The 27,696-nt window shown below is 40.8% G+C and overlaps 1 protein-coding gene across 1 annotated transcript in view; it reads right to left on the bottom strand.

Annotated features, from left to right (window-relative positions):
* Window positions 1-23,456, bottom strand: part of LOC104515572 (cytosolic phospholipase A2 epsilon-like) — a 36,440-nt gene extending 12,984 nt beyond the window's left edge. Inside the window, exons 1-8 of the mRNA XM_010159594.1 lie at window positions 23,430-23,456; window positions 20,971-21,043; window positions 6,948-7,084; window positions 3,015-3,146; window positions 1,890-1,930; window positions 1,366-1,408; window positions 555-618; window positions 359-367 (exon numbers count right to left, since the gene is read on the bottom strand). Of these exons, the coding sequence (XP_010157896.1) occupies window positions 359-367; window positions 555-618; window positions 1,366-1,408; window positions 1,890-1,930; window positions 3,015-3,146; window positions 6,948-7,084; window positions 20,971-21,043; window positions 23,430-23,456 (526 nt within the window). The remainder of the gene's footprint in view (window positions 1-358; window positions 368-554; window positions 619-1,365; window positions 1,409-1,889; window positions 1,931-3,014; window positions 3,147-6,947; window positions 7,085-20,970; window positions 21,044-23,429) is intronic.
* Between the last annotated feature and the right edge of the window lie 4,240 nt (window positions 23,457-27,696).

Here is a 27,696-nt window from a genome sequence, read left to right as displayed (position 1 = left end):
CTAAAAAAAAAAAAAAAAAAAAAAAAAGGCATACAGAAAAGTTAATGCTTATGATCTCAGAAATAGAACATTAAATGGTCATTCAGAAACTGTCATTCTAATATACAAAACATTGAACAATGCTTAAAAAGGAACATTACAGGAAGGGAAAACAAACAAACAAACCCCCCAAACAAACAAAAAAACCCAGCGCAAACAAAACCAAAGAGCTTAAAAAAAAGCAGTAGCTGGTTTAAAACCTCAGACATACAGGCAAATTGGGCAAAATATAAATTATTGAGATAGAAATATACATTTACTTCTGTTTTACAGCAATAATTAGATTTGTTATCACTCTAATAATTCAGTCTCATTTCAAAGTCCATTTCTTATAGTTCATTAGCGTAGACATACTATAATTGTGGGATCTATTATCCTGTATATACTCCTAACCATCCAGTTCCTGTGCTTTAATTGTAAGAACAAAGTAGGGAAATTACTGCATAAGAAAAAAAAATCAGAAATTTTCAATATACCGTAAAATAAGTTTTTGTGTTTCTATTTTAAAGTCTAACCTGAAGGTTCTTTTTTCATCCATCTATTGTCCACCAGGACTTTCAAGCAGGAAATTTCACGAGACTGTAGCAGGGATTAATGATGAGAGAATTAAGTATACAAAACATGCCATGTCTGAGTCACTTTGTGCTACCTATCTCTGGTCACTTGGGTCTCTGACACCTGGAAAACTGTCTACCCTGTGTTTTTTGAGCTGATAAGAGAAAGACCTTGGAACTCTGAAGACATGCTGGGTTTCAGCTGAATGAAAAATGGCTGTGGAGCTGTGGTCCATTCACAGGTACGGGGCTGGGAAGGAAAATAAGAGACGAAGAATAGGAGTGTGCTGAGGCCTCCCAAGATGGGTCTGGTAGACTGATGGGTCAGCCAAATCACAGTCCTTGCAGCCCTGCTTTGGTAAATATGAACAGCCAAGTGCTACCTCCTCTACACAGTGAGCTGGGGGAAGTTAAGTATCATCCTATGGAGGTGGGGAAAAAAGGATGGCCATGAGGGGGTCCCAAGAGAAGTCCCCAGAGGGAATGACACCACGGCAATAAGTCAATGAAAGAGCATTCGGGCTTTGTCAAGAGGTTTTCTATCAGCTGGTGGTGGTGGACAAGTCTCTGCGTATCCCCTGTGACTGTGTTTGCCCTTTCCTAATACATCCTTTCACAGCAAGCAGCACAAGAGGATGGCTGCCAGTGACCGACCCCCCACCTCCCTCCCCTTCAGCACTGCCTGCAGTGAGCTGTTGGGGGCACCTGCCAGATTCACCACTCCCACCTGTAGCTTGAAAATAAACATAAAAGATAAATTGTTTAAAATTACCACTAATACACCATTAGTGACAAGCTTTTCAGGAGCGACTGGACTGGAAGAGAGGAAAAAAATGCAATCAGAACTAATGTGACATAAATACATCCTTAAATGAGCAGCAAGGAATAACGTTTTCCTTCAGGACTGTCATGTCCATCATAGTCTCAAATATGTCACTAATTTTTAACTTTGGGAGACATCTGAAAGGTGGCTTCCTTATTTTTTTAGTGATAATGGTCAACAACAGCACAGTAATAAGCACAGTGGCTGTGGTTCTCATTATCCTTCTCCCTCTTCCAGCAAATAATGGGATAAATTAGTAGCCAGGATGATTCTTGGTAGATAAGTAACACAGTGTTTTAGCCAATAAGCAACCTGACAAACACCAGCTGTTGCTGTGATGTTGAAAATTTTAAACTACATTATACTAAATGCCAGCATGTGTTTGACTGCTTGCTTTTACAAAGTACAGTTCTTCTGTACTTTGTGAGTAATACATATGCTCACATATGGGTATATATATGGATATTACTCACATGCTCTCCGATGCAAACTCAACCTCCAGCATCTCTTCTGTCTGTAAAGAATTAATTCATTATAAGCATTTTAATTCATTTTCTCACTAGCTACAGTTGTCAATGATTATTCTGTCTCCTGAAACAGCTCTTAAAATAATATTTCCCTCCTGCTGTAGTGTATACTCAGATGGGTGAAAGCAATTGGGTTAGGGTGATTTTGGAAAGTACTCTCCTTCCTTCATTAAGCATTAGTCCTCAGGGTGACTGCACTCATCCATTTGGTGGTGAGGCAGAATGAAATGGTAACATAAGTAATCCCCATTCCTAAGCCTGCAATACCTGATGGCTTAAAACTGCCTAAAGCTTTGTTTTTTCTGGGTAACATTATCGGAAGACTGATACTGTTGGATAGCAGAAGGCATTCTCAGTTCTGATTGAAAGGACTCTTATAACATGGACAACACACTGACCCACGAAAGTTAATGGGCTGCTTGCTGGTATCACCATAGAGCTGAATACCAATACATATGATATAAGAAAAGTCAGTGAAACAGCATATCTATAAAAGTATCCAGATAGATCCCATGTTGAAGTCATTTTGTACACATTCAAGCACACTGAAATAACAAGATAGTAACAATAATTTGCCACCAATAGGTTTTTGCACCTCAGCATGGATCTTTGTGTTATATTCCAATATACAAAAGAATTACAAGGCAGAGTATCAGTTTTTAAGTGAATACTCCAACATCTGTGCCAGAGTATGCCCAAACTCAGAAGTGCTGGTCCCAGGAAAAGAAATTCTAAGAGACAAACTTTATGCAATGGTAATGGTCTTTTATCTCAAAAAAATCCTATTTGAGCAATAGAGTCAAGAAAGAGGGAAAAAAGGAACTCTGGTGTCAGAAAAACCTTGCTAAGAGGTTTGAGGAGCTAGCAGAAACCTTCAGAGTTATGTCTAAGGTAGGGAGATAAGCTTTGTCCATTTTGCTGAGCAAGGCTTGGAAGGTATTTTACAGGATACATCAAGTGTAAACCAATAGGAACCAAACCCTCCCACCTACAATTCCTTTCAAGAAGTTATTTAGGACGTAATACTAAAAATATATTTCCTTCCGTGGCCAAGGCAATTTTACTCCTCACCTTTGGATTTAGCTGAAAATTCAAGTGAACAGTTTCTCCAAGCTGGATTTTAGCAGCATCAAAGAGCACAGTGAAGAGGAGGTCATCTTTAGTAATTGCATTTTCATCATAGACTTTCAGCTCAAGAATATTCTGTGAACAGAGGTACAGTATTAGGAACATCTCCATTTTAAGACATTATGGAAGCAGAAGATGGCATGCTCAGTATGTTAAGGAAGACAGGGAAAGGATGAGAAATGAGAAAGCACTACTTCTTCATCCACACAGAGCTGAAGAAAGCTACTCTGAACCTAACATAGTTGGGTTTGTTACTGATTTTCCCCTGCAGAGTAATTTAAATTACAAAGGTTAGTAGAATCATTGAATATATAGCTCCCATATTGAAAAACACATTTGACCTCTAGTTTGGTTTGAATTTCACTTTTCCCTGAAATTTGGGAAACCATCTAGTGGTCAGGACTTTATTGCTACTGGTGAAAAAAAATATAACTTTGGATATATGCAGCAATTCAGATATGTTAAGGAAGCACCATAGAACTACTGCGTGATTGCATAACTATATCCTGTGAACTATTAAACAGATCACATGGAGATAATTACCATGGAATCTACAGAAACTGATATGTTTTTTTAAATTGGTGACAAAATGCACAGAAAGCATCAGAACAAAGGCCTATTTACATCAGATTATATCCTACACCTCTCAATCGCCTCTTCCTTCCTCCCACTGCCCAAACCTCTTCCCCTCCCCTCCTCTGTCATCTGCCTGTTGGGATGGACAGGAGAGGAAACAACCCCTACTGTGCCTGGTTGGTAGCTGCACATGGGCTGGCTCAGAGGTGCCTCCCAGAGCACTGAGCAAATGAACATTAATGGCTACTGTTTTCTCAGCAGGGAAATAATTCAGGCCTCTCTCCATACATTCAGCATCTCATTTTAACGTAAATTACAGGGACATCTTATCTCTGAGAGTCCTACTTATCCATCAGATTTAACTGAAACTTGCTAAGAGGTTCAATGCTTATTAAAAATACACAGAGAGGCATGTGTTCTCACACACAAACACATGCACAAAAAAAAGAGTGGGCATGTGAACTTTGTTGCCTTAAAAGTTAATAATGAGTCACAGGAAACTCCATAACTAAGCCTGATAGGTGATTGAATACACAAATATACTGAAAGGAAGATGATCCAGAATCCAAGTATCCAATTTTGACATCTATTATTTCTGTCAGAAACTAGTGAGAGGTGGCAAGCTGTAGTAACCTTGAGTTTGCAGTTTGCTGACAGACGGCAGGAAGGCTGCTGCCCTTTAAGGGCATACAAGTACATAGAATCATAGAATCACAGACTGGTTTGGGTTGGAAGGGACCTTAAAGCCCATCTAGTTCCCCCCCCCCTGCCGTGGGCAGGGACACCTTCCACTAGACCAGGTTGCTCAAAGCCTCATCCAGCCTGGCCTTGAACACTTCCAGGGACGGGGCATCCACAGCTTCTCTGGGCAACCTGTTCCAGTGCCTCACCACCCGCTCCGGGAAGAACTTCTTCCTGATATCTAATCTAAACCTCCCCTCTTTCAATTTAAACCTGTTCCCCCTTGTCCTGTCACTACAGGCCCTTGTAAAAAGTCCCCATGCATCCCACTATGCTTCAGACAGAAAAACAATTCTGTTTGGGACTGACAGGGTCAGCAGTGGGTTTCAGCCCACCACTCTTGCTAAGAGAAACATACCGACAAACGCAGCAAAAAGCAGCTACAGCAATTAGGTTTATAGGCCAGCTATAAATAGCCTGTAAAGGCTTACAGAATGTCATGGAAGGAACATGCCTAAAGCAGTAGTTCGGAGTTTGTAGAAGGAAGGCTTACACTGAAGAGCAGGTCGATTTTCCTAGCTGTGATACTGTAACAGACCGTCCTTATTTGGCTAAACCAGCTGACATTTTCTTAGTGACAGACTGATTTGAAGCCCCTCAGTTAATCCCAACCAGCCAGGACCATCATGCACAGGGTGCTGGGTGTTTGAGGGAGATTGGCTGCATGGCTGGGATGCTGTGTGGGAAGCAGCCGGGGCTCCTTGGGGCAGTTCACCATTTCTATCTGCTCTTGACAGAGGATATGAGGACAACATCACTGGAAGCCAGGCGCTGAGCAGAGCCAGCCTTCGGTGGGCCTGCATGCCGCCAGCTCTGGGCAGGGCCTTCCTGGAGCCAGGGGAGTGCTGCCCACAGCACCAGCCTGAGAAGCCCTTCCTCGCTGTCTGTGCTCTGCCAAAGGTTCATCAAAACGGATGCCTTTCAGTACACACACCCATTCCTGATAGGAACTAGCCCGACAAACCCAGACAAGTTTTTCTCATCTACATGACAGTGTATTATATGATTTTAATGAGCTCTGGCTCCCATGATTTTGGAAGATGAATGCCTCAACTGTATGCAGGTCAGAAGAGGAGAAAATAACCACAGCAGCAGACCCCGGCTCTGCTCAGAGGGTAATGAGCAGAGGAAATGCAGTGTATGCAGAGAAACCAGAGAGCCTTAACTTCATATGTTGAGCCCAGAGAGCAGGAAGTCAGCACTGACACACATGCCAAAATGCTTTGGTTGTCCCAAATCCCCAGGGCACATTTTGTGCAGACCACACTGAATCCACAGTGACCATTGCCACGCTGCTGTTGTCAGACACTGAAAATTACTGGGGCTAATTCTACATGTCTTGTCTCCCACTGCAAACTTACTGCAATAAACATAAGGTCTTCCCAAAGGCTTTGTGAAGGACCTGTGGCTAAGATATTTTTCTTCAGTTGTTACGTGTGGTCCTGCAGTTTTGAAAGACCTGTCAGCCACAAACCTTTGCAAGGAGCAGGTGTTCTGGTGTAAGAGTTGCAGAACAGTGGGTGTTTGTTCCCATGCTGCAATGTTTGTCCCTTGTCTTTCACCTCCCTGATACACCTGCAGGGCTTAGTGAAATTGTGCCTCACTGGTATTTTGAAGGAAGTCAGAATTTTTATAGGTCTGCAGGGAAACCACTGGTTGTACACCACAGATGGGCAGATGTGTGAAAGCCAAAGGTTGTACCAAACAGGACCAATACCACCTAACTCTGTGGAAGGAAGCCTGAGACCTCATATTAGCGTCAACTTCTGCAGACAAATGCAAAAGGGATTGTTGACTGGAGACCCTGTGGTATAGCAACAATTTGAGCTACTCGAATATTTTTTTGGAGGAGTTTATCAATGCTCAGGAGAGCTGGGAGACTGGTCTGCTTATTTAGAATTTGCAGAAGTGCTCTTTTCCTGCTCTGCCACCAGCACTAGGAAACAAAGAATGCAAGTTGTAAAGCAGAGTTTGATTGCCCCAGGTGGGAAGTCAGTTCGGCTTACTTGGCCTATCACTAATCTTTGTAGACTCCTAGACTATGATGTTGATGCCATCTTTTGCAGGGAGTGGAGAGTAGGACTTGAAAATCTTAAGCTCTAACATTTGTCATGTGGTAGAAGTTCAGCTGGCCTTCTTTTGTAAACTTTAACTGCTGTTTTGTGATTTTTTTAATTGCAGATCATTCCAAAGAAACAGTAAAAAGTATAGTACTGTGATACTTCTACTATTTAACTCAGACATGTCTTTTATGCTGTTCAATATACTCTGAAATTCTCACCTTTACTCTTGAAAAGCAGTGATTAAAAAGAAAATAAAAGTAAGAGAGAGAGAAAAGAATGAAAAGTGATAGAATGTTATATAAATATTTGTGAAATATCTTGGCAATCTTTTATATATCAGAAAATAAAATATAATTTTGCTGCTGCATGCTACTCCACATGCCCTTACCCATCCACTTGTGGGCCCTCACACATATTTATTTTTATGGTACCCTACTATAGATCACACAATGAGATCCCTCCCCCAGAAGAAAAATAAGTGTACTCTGCATCTTACTTTTACTTGGCTCTGGATCCTGAAGCAGAATGTTTCATTCCACACTGGATCTTTGCAGTTCTTGATGGTTTTGGTCCGGACAGTCTCAGGGGAAGCAGTGGGCAAGGACAGGCTTACATAGCAATCAGTTTCACTAACTGTATTTGAAAAGATATATTGTAACCAACAAATTACTATAAATATGTTAAAGCACAGCCCTGTAGCACTGTATAGACAGCAAGTGGCAAAAAGGACATACTGTTTCTATAACTTTTCTTACATGTCCTTGTACGATAGCACTCACTTCTATTTGTTCCCTCCTGCAGGTGGGAGCTCTGGTCAAAGGTTGGAGGTTCAAAGAAGCTACTGCAATAAAGACAACTAGCAAAAAAAATATGCAGTGCTAATTTTACTTAACAAACCCCATTATTGGTATGTGTCCTGTTTGTCATAAATCAACAGATTTCTGTGATGAAGAAAAAAATGTTTGCAGAGAACCTTTTTAAAGGGTAAAGTACTTATTTAACTCTGATCATTCAGACTAGGGAATGTCTGAATTTGAATGTCTTTGTCCTTTGCTCTTGAAAGGGGACAAGAAGAGCTAAAGAGGGTCTAGGTACAAAGGATCTTCCCTCTCTGGTTTGCTGCCCCCACATAGCTGTGCCAGTCTATGTAACCCCAGCTGTATCCCAGTACATGCAATGAGCTGTCTCACCCAACGTGTGACCACATGCCTTCAGCATCAATAAATATGCAAAAACAGCAATGCACTTTTGTCTTACTGATTTAACCTCTGAGCCTTGATAGTGAAGAAATTCTAATTTCTGAGAAAGGTGCTAATGTAACAAGAGATTGCACAGTTAGCTACAAGCATGACATTAAGTCTTCATAATACATGGAGGCTGCTTTGGGGTGGGCTCCTAGGAACTGCCCCAGCCCCAAGCTGGGGCAAACAGCCTCCCAGGCAGGTGACCACAATTATGTTGAACACTGCCACAGGTTGTTGGCAAGTTGTCTTTTGGGGATTGCAGAAGTGTTTGGGTGAGAAGTAGGTGGGGTATTTGTATGTCTATTCAACTAACTTTCTTTTTGTGAGCTAACCTGATGTAAGTAGAGTATTTGGTGATTAGAATTCTCTCTGACACTGCTAAGAAGATGATGGAATTTTCAGCCGGGAGCAGTACTGGGCATTTGCTCCTAGGGGCATAAAGGAGTTGATGTCTTATGAACTTGTGGCAATAAACTGACTCTGAAAATACAGTGAAGAGTGGTGGGACTCGCTCTCTCTGCACTCTCTCTCACCCTTTTCAGCCCTTCCATTTGGAGCAAATCTTCAGTCCTGTACACTGCATCTATTTTTAAACAGCAGACTTCTCTTTCATCTGCTAGGCAACGACAGCTATCTCTAAAGTCCCCATTTCTAAGAACTTGTTTTGTAATCACAGTAACTCTCAGATTTGGGTGTAATAACAGGCAGTTTGGTACTGTCTGATACTTGCTGAGAGACAGCCTGTCCAAGTGGGTAACCTGCTGGAAAAGGGCTCATGACATGTTGGCTCTGGTCCCAGCTGCTAAGCCACTCTGGGCAATTGCTTCCATTTAAACTTATCTTGTTTCTCTAGCTGTATTTCCCCATCAGTAAAACATTGATAATGATCTTTTCCTCTTTTGTAATCTGCTTTGACATCCCATGATTAAAAACATTATACAAAAAATAATTACTGTTTTTAGTATTGCCACATGACCCACAAGAAAAGAGTGCCTTATCAGTAATTATATTATTCTTTCTCCACCAGTCTCTTGGTTCTCATTCCACACTTTCTTTAAACTTGTGGTGTAACATATGTGGCAATGAATAGGTGTTGCTTAAAGCAATTTGTGCAATCACGTTATGTATGATTTATCTTTCAGGTCTTCTGATACTGTCTGAACATGATGCATCTTCCAGTTTTCCAGCATGCATTTGATAGACTCCCCCTTACTGCCCATAGCAGAGAAGAAATGACTTGAACATCACAAATGCAGATGTCTAATTCTTTTAAGTAATATTATATTTTTAGACTTATTACTGCATTTTTAAAATACAAAATATGTGCAATTAACTGCAGTTAACAATTCATTCTTAAAAGAGGTGATAAAATAATTTCTTTAGCTCTCTCCCCCACAATATTTTCTACAAATCTTCCATTGATTTTTAATGTTTGAAAAATATTAGCTTTGCATAGTTACTTCCTCAGATGGTGTCAGAGAAGCAGGTAAGAGTGAGAATATTTGTTTCTTCAGCAACTGTATCTGTCAGTTATGGACTACTAATATATGTGTGGTTTAGATAATTTGTTCATTTAAGGTCTGGGATATGTGTTTGTTGTACATACTAGCTACGAATCCTGATTTAGAAGACAGGTATGTGAGTTTTTCAGAGTATCAAAGAAGCTCTAAACTTGTGACTTATAATCTTGTTTCTAGATATAGCTGTGATGGGATCTCTGTTCAGTCCTTCATCCTCTCCAAACACAATAGACCTGTAGCCAATTTGAGAAGTTAGTCCAGTCTTTAGCAAGGCTGTTCACACTTAGTAAAGGCAAACCCAAAGTCCCACAACCTGATGATCCACATGTAACACCAGCTCAGTTACCAACTGGTGAGACCTCAGTCTTGACATAGCCCAAGACAAGAATGCAGATAGAGACAAAGATTTTGAATATGAACACAAACAATTACAGCCAGGTCACTGCATGTAGAATAAAAAAAATACACCCCAGAACTATAATGTTGCAGGACTTATCAGATAACTTATATATACAGAGATTTAGATAAATTTTGGACCAGATCCCGAATACACACAATGGTAAACATAAGTGTAGGTGATGAGACTTAACGCTGAGATCTCTTTGCATACAATCCCAGCCCTGGAACAAGTGGATGCTCAGTGTCCTCTGTGTTACAGTTCTCTCCTACCCTCTTCCTCCCTCTATCATAAAAGGCTTTAATTGTGACTAGTTACCAAAATGGAACCTGTCCAGATTGAAAAGGATTGACTTAGACAGCCTGGCATATGAGAAACAGCTGAAAGAATTGAGTGTGCTAATTCAACAACGATGACTGTCAAATAACATGGTAATAATCAATTCTATAATGTCCAAATGATTGATACAAAGAGGACAATGATCTGTGGCTCTGCATGGTCAGAGGGAAATAAACAAAGACGCATATTAGGAAAATTACTCCAGCTCTAAAGGAATTGGGTCTAGCAAGTGAGATTATATTAATTTTCTAGGTAACTAATTTCAGAGGGTTTTGGTACCCATATATGTATCAGAGTGTGACACACAAGGTAAACTTGATCCTGCTTCAGGAGAAGAGGATCAGCCCAGGTGAACCTACTGTGTCATATGGAATTGCTGCCATGTGATGCCCATGTTTATGCTGGAAGGCAATAAACAGGATAATCATGTCACATCAATTACATTGCATAGAAACCATCTAACCGGTCTCCCTGCCAGTCTTGACTGTTAGGGAAGGAAGCGACAGGACATCCTTATATCGTACACCAGCCCAAGAGATCGATTCCCAGATATCTGGGCGCTGTCTCCAAAACAACTCCAAACCTCCTTCTTTGACACATGTAAACTAAGTCTGTAAGTTCATTGAGAAAGTTACCATCTTTGCTCTCCAAAGGAACACATACAGTGTCCAAGTAACAAGGCCTAAATCCATACCTAGACCCTCCGTGTACCATCCCAATATAATAATCAAAAGGAAACAATACAAAAAGCAAAACAATGTAAGGCAGAGAAGCCCACAGAAAGCTGTGCTACAACTTCTCCCACCCACCCCAACTCCTCCATGAAGTAACAGGGGATAAGTTACATTGCCAAAGTGGCATTTTGTGCACGTATAGCTGTTATTGCAATATTTGTACAGACTAACAAATGCATGGGTGTCATTAGATCACCCTTATGTATGCTCTCTTTTGACAAAGTGGAACTAGAAATGCATTTCCATAGGTATACCCATTTTTAGACTTTTCATAAGCATTGCCAGTATTTCACTCTTCTCAGTCTCCAAACGTCAGAGAGTAGGAACTAAAAAGCTATATTTTTTTGGCCAAGTTGTATTACTAAGAGGTCAGACTTCCTTTGTTCCACATCCGACACTCTTGCAGTGATACGTGGTGCAATCTCACATCTATCACCAGAAAATATTCTTTAGAAAGTTCTCTTGTTTCCATTTAAAAATAAACTAGCAGAAAATTAACTCTTGGTCAGACATCAGCACTGTTGGTGCAGACACAGTGGGTAGTTAGAACTGCTGGGCATCTGAAGAAACCATCGTCAAAGGGAAACAACATGGAAACAGAATGAGAAACAGGCTGCAAGCAGTACACGGAAGTGCCTCAAAGTTCAAAGAAAACAGGAGTGGGAACAAAATAAATACCGTAAGCAGCTGAACCAACAACAAATCAATACTCACAAATTTTTTTTCTTCAGAAAGTGTTCCCAAGAATCTTATTCACTCAGTAAGGGTATCAAAAGAAAAATGGTTTTAATCTTAAGCTAAAACCTTAAACATCATTATTTTGACTCAAATATGCCTCTTACATGCTTTATAAAAACATGTACTTATGGTACTTTCTCTCATATTCTCCTCCAGAATTTTTCTTAAAAAGCAGGAGCAGTACACCGTGAGAGATATAATCTTGTGCAGGAACTTGCAGGAATTCCAATTTGAATTTTTCAGCTGAGACTGAGAGTTTGAAACCAAAACTTTGATATGGAATAAATAAATTTTAAAGTAGGGACACTCCTGCTGCAATTATGGTGAGTGAGGTTAAAAATATCCCAGAGTCTCACTTAAAGGAAGCAGCTAGCACTGATAAACTGGAATTTACTGTAGATTCTGTACACATAAATAAAAACAGGTGCCTGGAGCTGTTCCTTGTTTATTTATGGTGAGAATGGAAGTGTTATGCCTAAGGAAACAGCATGGAAATAATAAGGCACATTGTTATAAAGAACTAACAAAAGTAAGGTGCAATGATCATCTCATTCCCTCACAAGATGGTATGCAGCAGCCAACATGAAGGTAAAGATGTCTGTGCTGATTAATTAATTTAGTAAGAAGTATTCCATACCATACTGGGATAACTCACTAGAAGCAAGAGTGTTTACACCGCAAAGTAAACAGGTCTTCGTGTGCCTGAGATTCAGCCCAAAGTCTGTGAAAGTCAGTCACCGTATTGTGAATTAAATTTTGGACCTACAGGGCTTAACACACAGGTGAAGATTACTGTTTTATTGTTTTGGTTTATTTGTTAAGAAGAGAGCTCATTCAGCCTGGATTAAAAGCTCATATTGCAGCAATGGTTCATCCTGATAGAAATACTCCATCTTGGATGTGTTGCCAACAAGCACTTTCCTTCTGGCAGCCAAGTCTTCACATTTTATACGTCTTTTCTGCAAAGGTGTCACCATCAGTTTCTTTCACACCAAAGTAAGCCACAGATAAACACAAAGCCTCCAGACTGTCTTTTATGACAAGACTACAACTAATCCTATTTTCACAGTGACATTAAATGAGCTCATATTCTGTCTGGAGTGCTCCAGGGCTCTCAACTGATCTAGCAGTCTGCAGCAACATTCCTGTGAGTAAGAATGAATGAAATAATCAGGAATAGACACATCTGACTTACAAGGAATATTTATACCCAAGATGCCTTTTGTTTAGTTTTCACTGTTTAATGGAAAGGGAACTCTTTAAAAAAGGGTAGCTAAGACTGGCCCTGAACAATTAGGAAGAGATAAGTACCTTTTTCAGGAAGACACTGAAAAAGATTGCCAATTTAATAGAAGAATACGACGCAAGCACCAGCACCAACATTTGTGAATGAAACTTAATATTAACCTCTGCTGGCTACTGCTGCAGCACTACGTTATTTGCTCCTGCTGAGGATACAGTCATACAAAGCACTCGGGAGAGAAGCCGTAATTCTCACATGGACACTCTCATGTGTCTTTTCAGCAATGCGGACAATCACAGCCATGTTAAATCCAGCCTCTCTACTTTACGTTGGCCTCCCACATAATAGCAAATCACATCTGGGTTCTTGGTCCTTAGCTACAAGGTAATCCATGTCCTCAGTTCAGCAAAAAGGTTGCCTGAAACTCCTCTCTGGAGAATATTGTTAATAAAGGTTCTCAAGCCCAATGAATCTCACCTGTGGGCAAGGCTTTTCCTGGCACTGCTCTGAGTCTTCAGAATGAGCCTCCACAGGGGACTAACACATACCACAGGCCTTATCACATTGTGCTTTTAAGGTACAAATCACTTCAGCAGCACTCATCTAGACACATGTGGAAGAACACTGAGACAGCACAGGTGCATAAAACAAAACTGGTCTCAGAGGGTATGGAAAAGAATGAGTCACTGATTACAGATATCAGTCACACTGCTTAATGCACAACTGGATAAACTGCAGACACTGCTGTCTTGATGAAACTGGAACAATCAGGACAGAACTAGAACAGATTCTGCAGGTTCTTTAAGTGTATAAGAAAATCTATTGGGAATCACTGAACAAAAGTGTATTTAAATGTATTTTTCACAATAAAACACTGAAGATGAGAAGTTGTGCCTTTCTCTTCATCAAAGGCATACCTCAAAAATCCTGAAGCAATTCCTGCAATAAGTCAATGTCTGTTATCAATCTTCATATTATTTATGAACTTCTTTGAATGGCCAGATAACAACGAGTAATATTGTAAAGAAAGATCTTGTGATATTCAGTTTGTGGTTACTGTTCAGTGTCAAGCAAAGTATACTTTGGCTTGGACTCAACACATCGTTGTGCAAGCGTAAAGCAGGATATGGAGTAAAATATGGCACTTATCAAGGATGATGAAAAACACCAAGGCACAACAACATATGAGAGGATGCGGGAGACTGTAAGCATGGGAAAAGGCAATGCTCAGCTTACTTTCCTAAGTGCTGAGAAGGTGTTACACAGCACAGCCCAAGGAAATATATAAATATAGAAAGCCTATTCAGAAAACAAAGCACATACTCCATCAACATCTGTTGACAACTGTTGAAGTTGCTTACATAGGTTTCAAAGAAACTGCATGCTAGACTTGTGCTATCTGTTATTTATCAGCACAGCACTTCACAAAATATGTCTCAGCTCTTACAGAAAAATCCATCCAGGTCTGCGGTAATTTTCCAAGTGTAAAATAGAAAGTCATATCCTGATCAGAGTCTGCCACTGCCTTTTTACCTCTGCAAGCCAAATGGCAGAGGAGGACTGCAGGGTCACAAATCTCTGCAGGGACCTCTGTCCTCTAAAAAACACCCATGGTTCTACCTTGTTGCCATCGTCACCTACTCATTCCAGCCTCTCTACCAAAGCTTCTCCCTTGTTTATTTCCATTGCCTTCATCCTTCTCAAACTTGTTTTAAAACAGGTTTTGACATTTTTTAAAATGGTAACATATTTTAAAAGCAGTTTCAGCCACTGTTAACTAGAAGCCTCCTCTAAATAAGAGGATAATACGTCTACTAGGAACATGTATCATCACAAAAGGCTTTAAAGATCATCCCTGTTCAGTGAAAGACAGCAGCAGCAATACTACTTGTGCTGATATGGTATTACAGCACCATAGTTGCTTTCACCTTCTCCTTTGAGACATCTACCTAAGCCTGTTTATTCCTTTTACCAGTCCCTCAGCTGGTAATTGGTTCATCCTCCTAATGCCCCCATGGGGCTGCTAATGCCCTTGCTGAAGCCCTTGCTTTCGAGATGAGGATCTAAGGCTTTGAGGAAACTCATCTTCTCCACAGTTATACCAAGAATCTGAAGGAAGTCACAGGGGAACATCACACATAATACCTTTAACCACCAGAATAGCTTTCTGCTCTTGCACACAAAGTACACATAAGCCATAATGGCTGCATGAAGGTACATATGTACCTACATACAATCCATTGATACCTAGCAGTAGAGATGCAACTATTTCCACAGCTGTACGGAGATGCCCTGACCACGAACCCTAAACAAATAACATATTAACGACTTTGATTATACATAGTATTGTCCTTTTTAGTGGCAGCTTATGCTGTTATCAAGGCACAGAGCAGGCTTTTTTTGTCTCCCCTGTTCTTACCATGTGTACAATACAATATACACTACATTCTATACGCTACACTCCATCATAGCTATCAAAGAGTTGAGAAAGGGGAAAACCTGGAAATAATCTCTTAGACTAAAGAACACAAAATGGGTGACCTAAAGGAAACTAGGTTTTTGCATGTGTTTAGATGATAGAAATGAACTGAGGAAGAGTGGAAGCAGACTTGGATAGCATGAGTAAAAGGAATAGAAAAGAAAACAAAAAGGAACAGAGGTTTAGAACTGCAGCTATGAAGCTGATTCACATAATATTCACTGAGACTGTCTATTCATTTGTTATGCATATTATTAACTGTGGTTATGACTTATTATAAATATCAGTCCATAAATGTCAGCATGAAGCTGATTCACATAATATTCACTGAGATTTGTTATGCATATTATTAACTGTGGTTATGACATTATAAATATCAGTCCATAATGTCAGCAGGGCTCCATTTGGACAGGTACCTTAATAGTTATGCAATTAGATCCTGATCTTATCTCACAATTACAGTAAGAAAAGCCCTTTTTGGGATATGACATCACAGGGAGAAGCTTCTGATGATTAACAGTTCCTTTTATACCTGTTTGTTTCAATTTCTTAACCAGTTAGGAAATCCTTGTTTACAGACCTTGTTGCAACTTGGCAGCTATCCACATTATGCTGTCCTTGTGCAGATTCCTATTGCCAAGCATTTGTCCTGGTCTACTTTTAGGATTCCTCTCTGTTAACACAAAGGCTGCCTGTCTGAGCAGCCAGCTGCATTAGAAAGTCAGATGAGATGCCCTGAAAAGACAACAATGCTCTTTTTCAACCAACCATGCCTCATGATTTCTCTCAACCACAGCAAAAGTCAGTGACCAAAGTAATTTTGACAGGGAAGCAATTTCACACTAAAGCAAATGTGCCAATACCGCTGGCCAGCCCAGGCAGCTGCCTGCTGGTACTGCCCGTGCAACCTGCCTGCTCTCTTTGCGCGGGGATTGCTGCTGCCCCCTCACACCACTGCTACAGTCAGAGATAAAGGTAAGGAGTAGTATACATAGCATGTTGCATGCATGCCTTCAATCAGTCCTTTCCACACACAAGTTTCCTCTGGAGAACATGGCAATGAAAAGGATTTCATTATTATAGTGGTATTATACAGGGCTTAGGTGATATAAGGAAAAACATTACTAATGCTGTCTTCCAACTTTTAAAATTAATGGGCTGTGAGCTATTGGTAGTTTGCTGTGAAATTACATAGCAACAAGGTTCAGATTTAAGAAGACTCAGATTTAATGCTGTAATTAAAGGCGAGCCTAAGGCTTTATCTAATGAGAAGCCTGACTGAAATTAGCTTCTCATATTAAAGAGAAAAAAAGTGGTTGTAGGCCATTCCAGGATAAGCTTTAAAGATTTTTTTTTTTTCTCCTGAAGGGAAAATTTCTGTGAAATACATGTATGTAGAAGATGTTACTTTGTATTTCACATGTGTCCCATGGAACAAACAGGTTTCTCTCCCATAGATGTCAATTTTCCATGTAGAAGATACTTATTTATCCTCCTGGAAGATCAGTGAACCCTGTCATGGAGAAAAGGGCTATGTCGAACCAGACTGGCCAGCTGCACCAGGCAGTTCATGCCCTGCTGAGACCGTGGTGGCAGCCTCTAGGGACTGCTCTGATGGGAATGTGCACAGGGAGGCAGATCTGGGCAGCCAGACTGAAAACAAGATCTACCCTGAGGAACTTGCACCTTGTGGGTCCAGTTCTTGTTATAACCGGCACACAGCGAGGGAAATGCAGCGGCACTTGGTCAGCAGAGAAGTGTTGTGGGTCCAGTTCTTGTTATAACCAGCACACAGCGAGGGAAATGCAGTGGCACTTGGTCAGCAGAGAAGTCTCCTCAGAAAGAAACTCTCCCATGGTTAAATGGTAGAAATGCAGAGCCCTGCATGAAGGGGACTTCAAGGAGCCTTCAATGGCTTCTATGAATAAATGGGTTGGGTGACTTGAAGAGGAAAGTTAAGCTCTTTTCCAGTGATCTTGGCTGGTGGACTAGTCATTGGAAAACAAGAATTTTGTAAAACAACCAAACCCTTCCCACATGTGGGAAGGCTTCTGAGAGTCAGTCTCTACTATGTCAGCTGACAGGAAAAGTAAGGGAAGATCATGGGAAGTCACTGGATGGCAGAACAGATTCCAGGACTTTAAGCAGGGAAGGCAAAACTGATTTTTACCACAACAAGGATGAGGCATTGAGATTGCAGCAAAAGTTTTTGTGACATGGAAACCAGAGGCTGGGCAAAAACTGTTGCTGATGCATAGAGTTTAGGTAGGTTCAAGAGCAGACTGGAGGAGTCGCTGTATTCACAGAAAAACTGCGTTTGGCCTGAGAAGTTGCCAGCTCTGAAGTGATCAAAGGCTGGGAGAGTGCATTGCACAGAGTGCACTATATACTTTCATGCTACTCTCATACTCCTCCCCAGGCAACTGCCTTTGGCCACTCATAAACATGGGGCAGAAGAGACCTTCAGTCTGATCCAGCACAGCTGGATTATTGTGTCCCTGTGCACTGCAATGGGGGTGCAGGAATGTGGAGAGCCCAGGCGCCTCATCTTACGACTCTTGCTTTTGATGCTGCCAATGGTGTGTATTTTGTCAGTGCCTCAAGCTAGCCCTGTTAGATGATCAGTGTTCAGACTATGAGCAACTAAACACTTCTCTCCAAAATTTCCACATACCATTCTGTATGCTTGCAGACAAGTAGCATGTCCAGACAGTGAATCTAGATTTTGCAGAAATGGTGGATGCATTTATGAAGGTGTGTGAGAGCCACAAAGCTTTCATGGTTTTAAAGCAAGAGACAGCTGCAGTCATGCAGTTATTAATGGTAAGCTTTCTGCTGGTTTTGGAATAAATACAAGGGGGCAGTTGTCTCTCTGTAAGAGCTAACCCTAACTAATATGCAGAAAAGACCTTTTCCAGGCCAGCCTGAAAAGACCAGCTTTTCTCAAACAGTTATTTCTGCTGCCTATGCCAGGCAAAGAAGAGAAAAAAGAAATGTCCATAACTACTTAATTAGCATTATAAGCTAGTATATAAGTATATAGACCTCCCCAGAGAATAACATCCTGAAACCAAGCCTTGTGTTGTCCTAGGACACTGAGAAAGAGCATCTGGGTTCCTGTCTCCAGGAAAGACAGGAAAGTAAAATCCCTTAGTGGCCTCCAAGTGCCAAGCATTTTGCATATGGCAATTAAATGCAAACACTACTTTTGACTCAGGAGCCAGTTCTCTGAGCCACAGATCTCATGAACCACAGATCTCTTGGAAGAGTAGGGCAAGGAAAAACGTGCTTCAGTGTTTGTCCTGCCCAAAAGCATTATTGTAGGCCAGTTCTTGCAACATACTATCGATCCAGATGAAACTTTGGACTGGTCTGGTACCACTATTCTTAAAACTTTTGACAGGGAAAATTTAACCAAAACCAAACATGCCCAGAAATTGCAACCACTGTGGCTTGGGAATGATATGTACTGCTCAGGTTGTAGTTGACTGATAACCTACATAATGTAGGAGCAAATCCTTCTGATTCATGAGTAAGCTTTATTCCTATCAGATGTCAACACATATTAGTAGCCTAATTCTTGTTATTATGCTCACACCATGTACAAATACAACCACTTGTCTGACACAAAGGGAAAAGGTCAGGAGATCATGATTATAGATGATTGCCACAGATACCCTGTAATAAAAAAACAATTCCTATACTATAAGACGTGCAGGATCTAAGGAGTTATGGATACCATGGGTTGGGGGTAGCAGTGCCACAACTAAAGAAAAGCAAAGCTTACTCATCTTTGACTGGCAGTCTTCCAAAACCCACAGCTTTGTCTAATCAGATTCTGACTCCAACAATACACTGATGGCTCTTTGCAGTTTCAGTTATTTCTGTGACATATTTCAACTCTCTGTCCTCATCTCTGTCTCTCTTAACAATTTTAAATTGCACAGAAATGGTTAGTAATACAAATAAATGTGACTAGAAAATATGAACTTTTCCTAAAATACATTTTGAGCAAAATCTATTTCAAATATTTACAAATATTTGAATAAATACAATAATTACATGTCAAATAAGTTTCCACAAAAAAAGATTTTAAAAAAAACAAAATCACTTTTGAGCAAAGACTAATCCTGAGAAAGTAAGTATCTACAGAAATACAGATATGTAGGCCTAACTAGTTACCTTTACTTTCTTCTTAAGTCATGGTTGCTGCATTCAAGTGACTCTATTTGCGTACAATGAAATGCATAGTTTAGGATTCCCCAATTGGTTTTCAAAGTCTCCACTTGTCTCATTGCTGCTAAATGCACTTCAGCATAAATGAATCTGGACTTGATATAGACCACGAAGTGAACTTTGTTGTACATGCCAATACCTCTATCTTCCATGAGAGAATAGCCTGCTCCTGATTTTCAGAGGGAAATCTGGTGCTCTGTTGCATGACAAAGAAAGGCAGCTGGGATGGGGAATGGATAAGACTGCTCCTCTCAGACCCTGGCACCTAGCTTTACTTCTTCTGGCTCTTGCTAGCAAAGACCTTCCTCCACAGCCAGCTTTGGAACAAATCTCCAGTGACAGAGCTTCATACCTGCAGTCAGACAGACATCTGCTCAAAGCGAAGATACAGTATACAGACTAATAAAAGATAAAGAGCTAAGATAAATAGCTATGGATTTCTGGAAATCCTTTGGTCCTTAAGAATGTAGAGGCTGTCATTTACAATCATTATAAAATACTGAGAAAGAAACAAGCATCCCTGATTTTAAGGCCAGAGGCAGATATTTGGTTATCAACAATGTAGGTGGCTCTCTTGGTGCTATTAGCTGTCAGGGCAACTTAGGCATTGCCTTGGGATGGTATTATTTATGCCACAAAACAGTTCAGCTGAGATTAAAAAGACAGAGAGGGAATCAAACCATCTTTTCATTCTTCTCTGAAGATGGGCGGTTTTCAAAAAAGACAATATCGTTGTTCTGGCTCAACAGCAGAAAAGCAAGAATTGAATAGTAATGTCCATGGAGGCAAATACTCTTGCTGAGTTCACTTGGTCTTACTTAATATGCAAACGTTCATATTCACTTCATTTCCATTACATTTCTGCCTTGTTCTTTCTCTCTGAGGCAGATATTTGAGTTGACCTTCAGCTCGCTTTCTCCTACGTGAGTAACTTCAGAGGTTTTTCTCTCTTCACTTCCAAATCCACTCATTCACCAGAAATATTTCAATAGTACAGGTTTTGCCTTGAAAGTCTGGCATTTCAAATACATTTCAGTAAACACTTGACAGAAAAAAATTGTTTGACACTAAGATATATAATGCTCCTCTTTTTTTTTTGTTGTTTTTTTTTTTTATTTTAAGCAAATAGAAATTTGGAGGTGCCTATATGTATTGCTACTGTCTGCAAAAACCAGACAGGTACAGAAGATGATACCACAGTTCCCCACAGACTCTGGCAGCCATAGCACCGGTGCTGGCATTTTTGTCAAGAAGCAGAGGTGCAGCCTGAATCTCAGTGCATCAAAAACTGCAACTGAGAAATAACACCTGAATTTGTTCAGCAAAACTGTCTCTGAAACTTGCTAGCAGTCAAGATGCTTTACCACCACCACAGTAGACCTTTGATATTTCCACTAACAGTAACATTCTATAACCTGAAAAATATTGTTTATACAAAACTGTATTCTAATAGTTAAAATTCAAATATGCATCAATATTTAAAACCATGGTGACACTTCATACACAGATACAAGTTACAGTGTTTGCTTATATCCTGTGCTATCAGAACTAAACTGCTGGGAAGCACAAGGAAAGACTGTGATACTCACACAGATCTGCCTTTCTCAGATTTCTCATTCTTATGATTTTCACAGAGAGTAAGCAGCACGGGCATTCTTCACTCTGCAGAAAAATGGCCTACATAAATATTAAATTGTTTATGCTTCATAAAACATGCCCTCCCATAAGCATGTGTTGCAATTTTCAAAGTCGTGCAGCAAAATACAAGATGAACTACTTACACTGCTTGAAAGTTAATACCATGTCTATGCAGAGTTAAAAAAAGAAGCAGAAAAGGAGGAAATATTCCTCTGTGTATATATGTCATTCATGGAAAAAATAACAATAAAATGGATAACAGTAAAATATTTTTTGATAAAATTAATGCTTGCATTACATGACAGGACATTTTAATTTAAAAGAAATCTTTATCAACAATTAAGCTGGAAAATAACCTAGCAAAGACTGAGCATGCAGGAGAAACATGTCTGTTAAATTTTTGTAGACAAAAATAAAGTTTAATTCTCTTGAATAGCTGAAATTTCACATGGAAAGCAGATATTTTTTCAGATATTTTATTTAGTAAAAATTCCAACTTTCCATTTAAAATCTTTTTCAGGAACTTTCCCCACAATGGTGAAGAGCAAGTACATGAAAGGTTATGAGCTATTGTGCTCAAGAAGAGGAGAATGAGGGGATACAAAGAACTGCTAGGAAACAGAAAGAATCCACGATGCTGTAGATGTGAATCTTAGCTATGTTTAAAAACATCATGACCCCAGGGGAAAATGAAACTGTTCAGCGAGTGAGACAGCACCATCACAAATTCTGAAGAACCTACACAAAAGACAACAGCTTAGCAGCTTAGTAAGAGCTGTTAACAAAACTTCTCCACCCAAACCAGATGCTGGATATTTGTAAAAAGGATCATTAGATGAAATGTCAAGCACAGAAGAGAAGGGGGGGGGGGGGGGGGGGAAGGGAGATATAACCCAAACAAATTATTAATTCTTTCAGATTTTAGTACCTGAAACTTAAGATATTGCTTCACTGGAAGTTATCACCTAATCCCTTTCTTACTCTCTGCTAGCAAAATGACTCCATTAAATTCCTTTAGAGGGATTATGTCACTCCTCTTTTTTTTTCCAGCTAGGAATTGACTCAGCTGAGAAGTTGGACACAAACTCCCCTGTCATTCTTGAATTATGATAAGCCATCTGTATTTTACAGAATCACAGAATGGTTTGGGTTGGAAGGGACCTTAAAGACCATCTAGTTCCAACCCCCTTGCCATGGGCAGGGACACCTTCCACTAGACCACTAAAGCCTCATCCAGCCTGGCCTGGAACACTTCCAGGGATAGGGCATCCACAGCTTGTCTGGGCAACCTGTTCCAGTGCTTCTCACTCCAAAACAGAAGGGCAAGTTTTGATGTCTTCTGTCTGGATTCAGGTTCTGGATGGAATAATTCTCCAGCTCACCATCACCAAGAAGCCTCTACTTTTACTCTTTCAGTGATTAAGGGCAAGGGGAAGAGCAGAGAGGACAGTCCCAATTCTTGCTTTGTAAGACCTACTTTCCACACAAAGACCATTAGATTCTGTTCACTAGTCTCCCCTCTTTTCACAAGGAACCTGTAGATCCTTAGTATTTCTTTAACCAGTTTGGTTAGACATTCACATTTTTTATTTCTTAAGCCATAGGGATCCCACATTTGAGGTCTCCAAGCATCAATGCACACTTCTGCTAACACACATCCATGTTATGGAGAGGAGCTTTACAGTCTCTGTTTTACAGCAGGGGAAGCGGGGCACAGAATGATTAAATAACTTGCTCACAGTCAAACAGCAGGTTAATTTCAGAGCTGAGAAGAGAACAGAGTATGTTGACTCCCTGGAGACCAACAGGCAGTTTTAGGGTTTTCCCTTCTGGTTATGTTGCACAAAAATGTAATAGTAAAATATATATATATATATTACCAGAGATTATGGACAAAGACAGATCAAGATTTTCTTGGGTGTCAGTCATGCACAAATATCAGACTAAGAGTGTGTTTGTGTCCATGATTAATCGCTGTTTTCAGCCACTTTCCTGTGTCCACCACTACCGGGTGGCTGCTCGCACAGCTACCTGGGCACAGCATGTGACTGTAATCATAGCTGGCAGACGCTGCGCTGTGGAGAAGCTCAACTTAACATTATGCTAGCATCAAACCACAGACTCAGCCCAAATCCACAGCAAGCTCCTGAGAGGTACCTCAGCCTGCTTCCCAGCCTCTACACGGATCACCCACTGTGGCTGAATTTCCCTCCACTACCAGAAGTGTCTCCACAGGGCAGCCAGTATCAGCAGAGCTATCAGTCATCCTGACATACATAAGCAAACACATACATGAATTCGGACTAACAGCTCCCAAGTCCTTTTCCAGGCATTAGAATCCCAGTCACAAACCCACCTCAGGTCATCTTCATCTTCTAATGAATTATCGTCTGAATTTCCACACTCTTACCTCACGAGCACTCCAGTATGATCCCATTGTGCTTCCAGCTGCATACAAGTCAGGTACGGATGGTACGGATGTCACTTCACTGTTAGAGGCAACAGCTGTCAGTGATTCACCAAGTACCTGTGCAAACTTTAAGGAGCGAGTGGCTTATCCATGCCCCACCTTCCTCACTGCTGAAAGGGAAAGTATGAAGAGGGAAGGGGAGGGCATTTGCTGAGTTTATTTGATAGCTAAACAGCAGAGGTGTGTGTTGAGGGAAGGCTGTACACACCAAGGTGCCAAGAGTTATTAGCCGTTCAAGATAAGAGAGTGATAACACACAGCACTGATGCATGGATACCTATGACCTGGCACCCTACCCAACACACAAGTCAGAGAAGATAATAGCAGCTATGTGTAGGCTGGAGAAAAACAGAGCTCTTCAGCACCCCAATCAACAACCAAAAATATTATGGATGAAATAACTTTAAAAGATCTTCTATTTCATTAAAATTTTACTTTTTCCTTTTCTTGGAGGTAGATGGGGTTGAGTTTCTTGCTGGTAGATGTTTCCCCAATTTAATTCCTATACTTGTCACATGGATATGTTTTCCTGCTCTCAGAACCACTCCACAAACACAAACCTTTTGAGTAAACCAAGTCAAAAAGAACAAGTTCTCCTCCAAATTAAGCCATATATCAATTAATTTTAATGATAACACATTGATATTTTAAACACGATGCAGTGCCATCAAATTATGACATAAAAATAACACCCAACTTTTCCATTTTCTGCGGAAAACCATGCTGCAGCAGATACACAGGTGAATAGCCCTCACACAGGTTCAGCTACTGACATGCCCAGAGGTCTGATATGAAATTATTTGAGAACTGCAAGAGGTGGTAACTGTACACTCACAGTACCCACAACCTGTCTTCCCCTTCTACACAAACACATCAGGAAAACGCACAATAGACAGTCAATTCTGGCCTTACAACTTTTCACTGAATGAAAATTACTTCAGTCATCAACTATTTTAGGATTAGAAATCTATCCTCAATAACCTTCTGATTAAAGAGATGTGAGATGATGCAAGATTCCCATTAATATTGTGTCTAGCAAAAAAAGACAAGGCAGACACCCAGGTCAGTGAAGAAGGCAAGGGAAGAAGTGGCCATAGCAGAGGTTCCCCTGCAGCTCATGGTGAGAGGACAGGCTGTGCCCTGCAGCCATGGAGGGTCACGGGGGGAGCAGAGACCCCTCTGCAGCCCAGGGAGGATCCCACTCTAGAGCAGGCCGCTGTGCCCAAAACAGCCCGTGACTCTGGGAAGTCCACGCTGGAGCAAGCTGCTCCTGAAGTACAGAACCCCACAGGAGGGACCCATGCCAGAGAATTTAGTGAAGAACTGCAGCCCATGGGAAGGACTCATGTTGGAGAAGTTGGTGGAGGACTGTCTCCCATGGGAGGAACCCCATGCTGGAGCAGGGGCAGAATGTGAAGATGCCTCCCCCTGAGGAGGAAGGGTCAGCAGAGACAACATGTGATGGAGTGACTGCATTTCTGTGGGGGAGGAGTTAGAGAAATTGGGAACAAAGCTGAGCCCAGGAAGAAGGGAGGGGTGTGGGGGAAGTTTTTTAAGATATCTGTTGTTTGTTGTCTCATTGTTCTACTCTGAATTGATTGGTAACTAATTAAATTTATTTTTCTTCCACAAGTTGACTCTGTTTTACCTCTGACAATAACTGGTGAGTGATCCCTCCTTAATCTTGTCTCAACCCTTTCCTTATACTTCCTCCTCCCCATCCCACATGGGGGGTGGGAAGGCGCGAGTAGGCAGATGTGTGGTCTTTTGCTGCCAGCTGGATCTAAACCATGACAAGCAGGTAGGTAATGACTGCCTCAACCCAAAACAGTTGAGAAACAACTACTTCTTGAATAACCCAAGGAAAGGAAAAGGGAGGACCAATCTCTAGGCCTCTATCACCTCTCCTGCCCAAGGGGTACTTTCTGCCAGAGTTTCCTCCACAGTAAGTGCTGCAGAGCATGGAGCTGGAGCAAACCCATTCCAGACACTGGCTGGCAAACGCCTTTGCAAGAAGAGGACCTAATAGTAGTCCCAGTAGAGGCAGCTGAGACAAGGCATCTAGTGCGAGCATATAGCAGCAAATGGAGAACACAGTAACCCAAACCACCATGGCAGTATCTGGGAAACTACTATTTCTGGTTTGGTTCAGAATTTCTGATATTTTAGGGTGCATCACAAATTCTGACAAGGGACATCTGGAAGGTGGAAGAGGCTGTAGAAGGAGTAAGTTTTCTGACCAGTTTGAAGCTGGTAAAACCAGGAGGGAACAGGTGCTCATGAAGTACTATAAAAAAAGTCCGCAGGAAATGTCAAGCAGGGTATGTAATCCTGGCAAAACAATCCCCAATGAGGGCCAACAGCTGAGAAGTGAAACTGAACCAGAGTATCCGAGGGAGCCCACAGACTTAGCAAAGCTGATGCAATACCCAGATCTTTGCAATAACAGGAGGACTCTGACAAATATGACCTACACCCTCCATGGCAGGCATTAAGAATTTAGTCACGATGCCCATTTTAGCAGTTGGGGTACGTTATTTTGAGCTCATCAGTGGCTTCTCAGATAAAACGTTGGACAGGATTTTAGAAGACAAGCTTGAAATTGTTTATGTACCTTGGAAAATTCTTGGAGAGAAAAGACTCTTCTGTAGCTCTTGCCTATTTCTTTTAGACCAAGCTACACAAGCAGGTGAGGGACTTCTGTAAGTCTTATGCTGGCTGGCCTTGGACAAACTCCCATCTGCGAGCATCTGCCTGTCTTTCACAATGCTCCTAGGGGCCTGTGGCCAAAAAGACACAAAAAACTAACCTCCAAAGAGGCAGGGGATTTACTTATTAAATGTCTCCTTAACTGAAGAGGAAAAAATGCAAGATATTTATTTTTCTATATATCCACATTCAGGTATGCAATGATGGTTGATCAACACCCACGGTTTGGTGGACAAGATTCCTGTTTTTTGGGAATGCCACAAAATTGCTTCCTGCATTGCAAACCATTCTCCTATACAGCTTGAAGAGGAGCGTTGCTTTTTATTAACAGATTGCTGATCAGGTCCTTCATCAGATGTGTGCATGCATCATTTAGTGCATTCCCAGGATGCATATTTCTTCTTCCATTCTTTAGCAGCTCTACTGGTGTTTGAAAGCTGCTGGTTTTGTGCTATGTGTATATAAATCAACTTTTTCCTCTCAACCACTGCACTTCAAAATACTTGTCAAATAACTAGTTAGACTGTGGCAATCATCTCATCATATTTTGTACTAACATACCTAGTATCTGTATTTTACATTTTATAGTTGCCTTTATAGCTGCGATGCCATGAACAGAATATTGGTATCTTGCTCCACTTCTCCACTGTGATTCTGTGAGTGCAACTACCATACATCCAGCAATCCACCTCACGTGCTTCCTGTTTCAGTAATATTTCAATTCACTACAATGAACAAGCTCCAGATGATGTTGAAGCAATATTGCATTTCAGGGAGAAAACTGCAGCACATGCACGTGATCTCAGACAGAGCACAGTTGATCGTGAGTGAGAATGGCAATGGTCCTTCAAAACAAATTCATAAGTTTGATTTAATTGGTATGAATAGGCATCATCAAAGACCTAAAAGGCCACCCACCTACACATCCATTATCAAACGAGTTTGAAAAATCAAATGTCCTTCATAAGACATATCTATTTCACAACAGTTCATGATAGAAAAGAACCTGGGAAACAAAACTTTTAAAAGGTAGAACACCATTTAATTCAAGTTATTCAAAGCAACTAAAATTATTTAAATTGAAACTGCATGGTCACCACTTTCTGTGTCTGAAGAGAGCTTTATGAATTTGCTACCCAAAAAACACCAGAATATTTTACATACTAAAAAATACTACCAACTAGCCACCGAGACAATAAGAGATTGCAGAGATAGAGAGATAAAACTATTTCCCTATCACACACAGCTAAATCCTTGCCTCTTGAGCATCACAGTGAGATGACATTAAGAACAGACTGCTGTGTTTCATACCACAACTCTAGATCAAAAAGCAACTACGGCTTACTAAGCCGAACCATGTGTCTTTGAAACAAATACTTCAAGTTTTCTTTTTTGAGGAGGTTACTTAGAAAGAGATGTCACCTGTCAAGAACAGTGAAGTAGCTATCGCATATGTGCTGTCATGGTAAATACTTAGTAAAGGAGAGGAAAAAGCTGT

This window comes from Eurypyga helias, unplaced genomic scaffold (assembly GCF_000690775.1).
Source record: "Eurypyga helias isolate BGI_N326 unplaced genomic scaffold, ASM69077v1 scaffold969, whole genome shotgun sequence".
Lineage (NCBI taxonomy): Eukaryota > Metazoa > Chordata > Aves > Eurypygiformes > Eurypygidae > Eurypyga > Eurypyga helias.
This window is presented reverse-complemented; position numbering and strand designations above follow the sequence as displayed.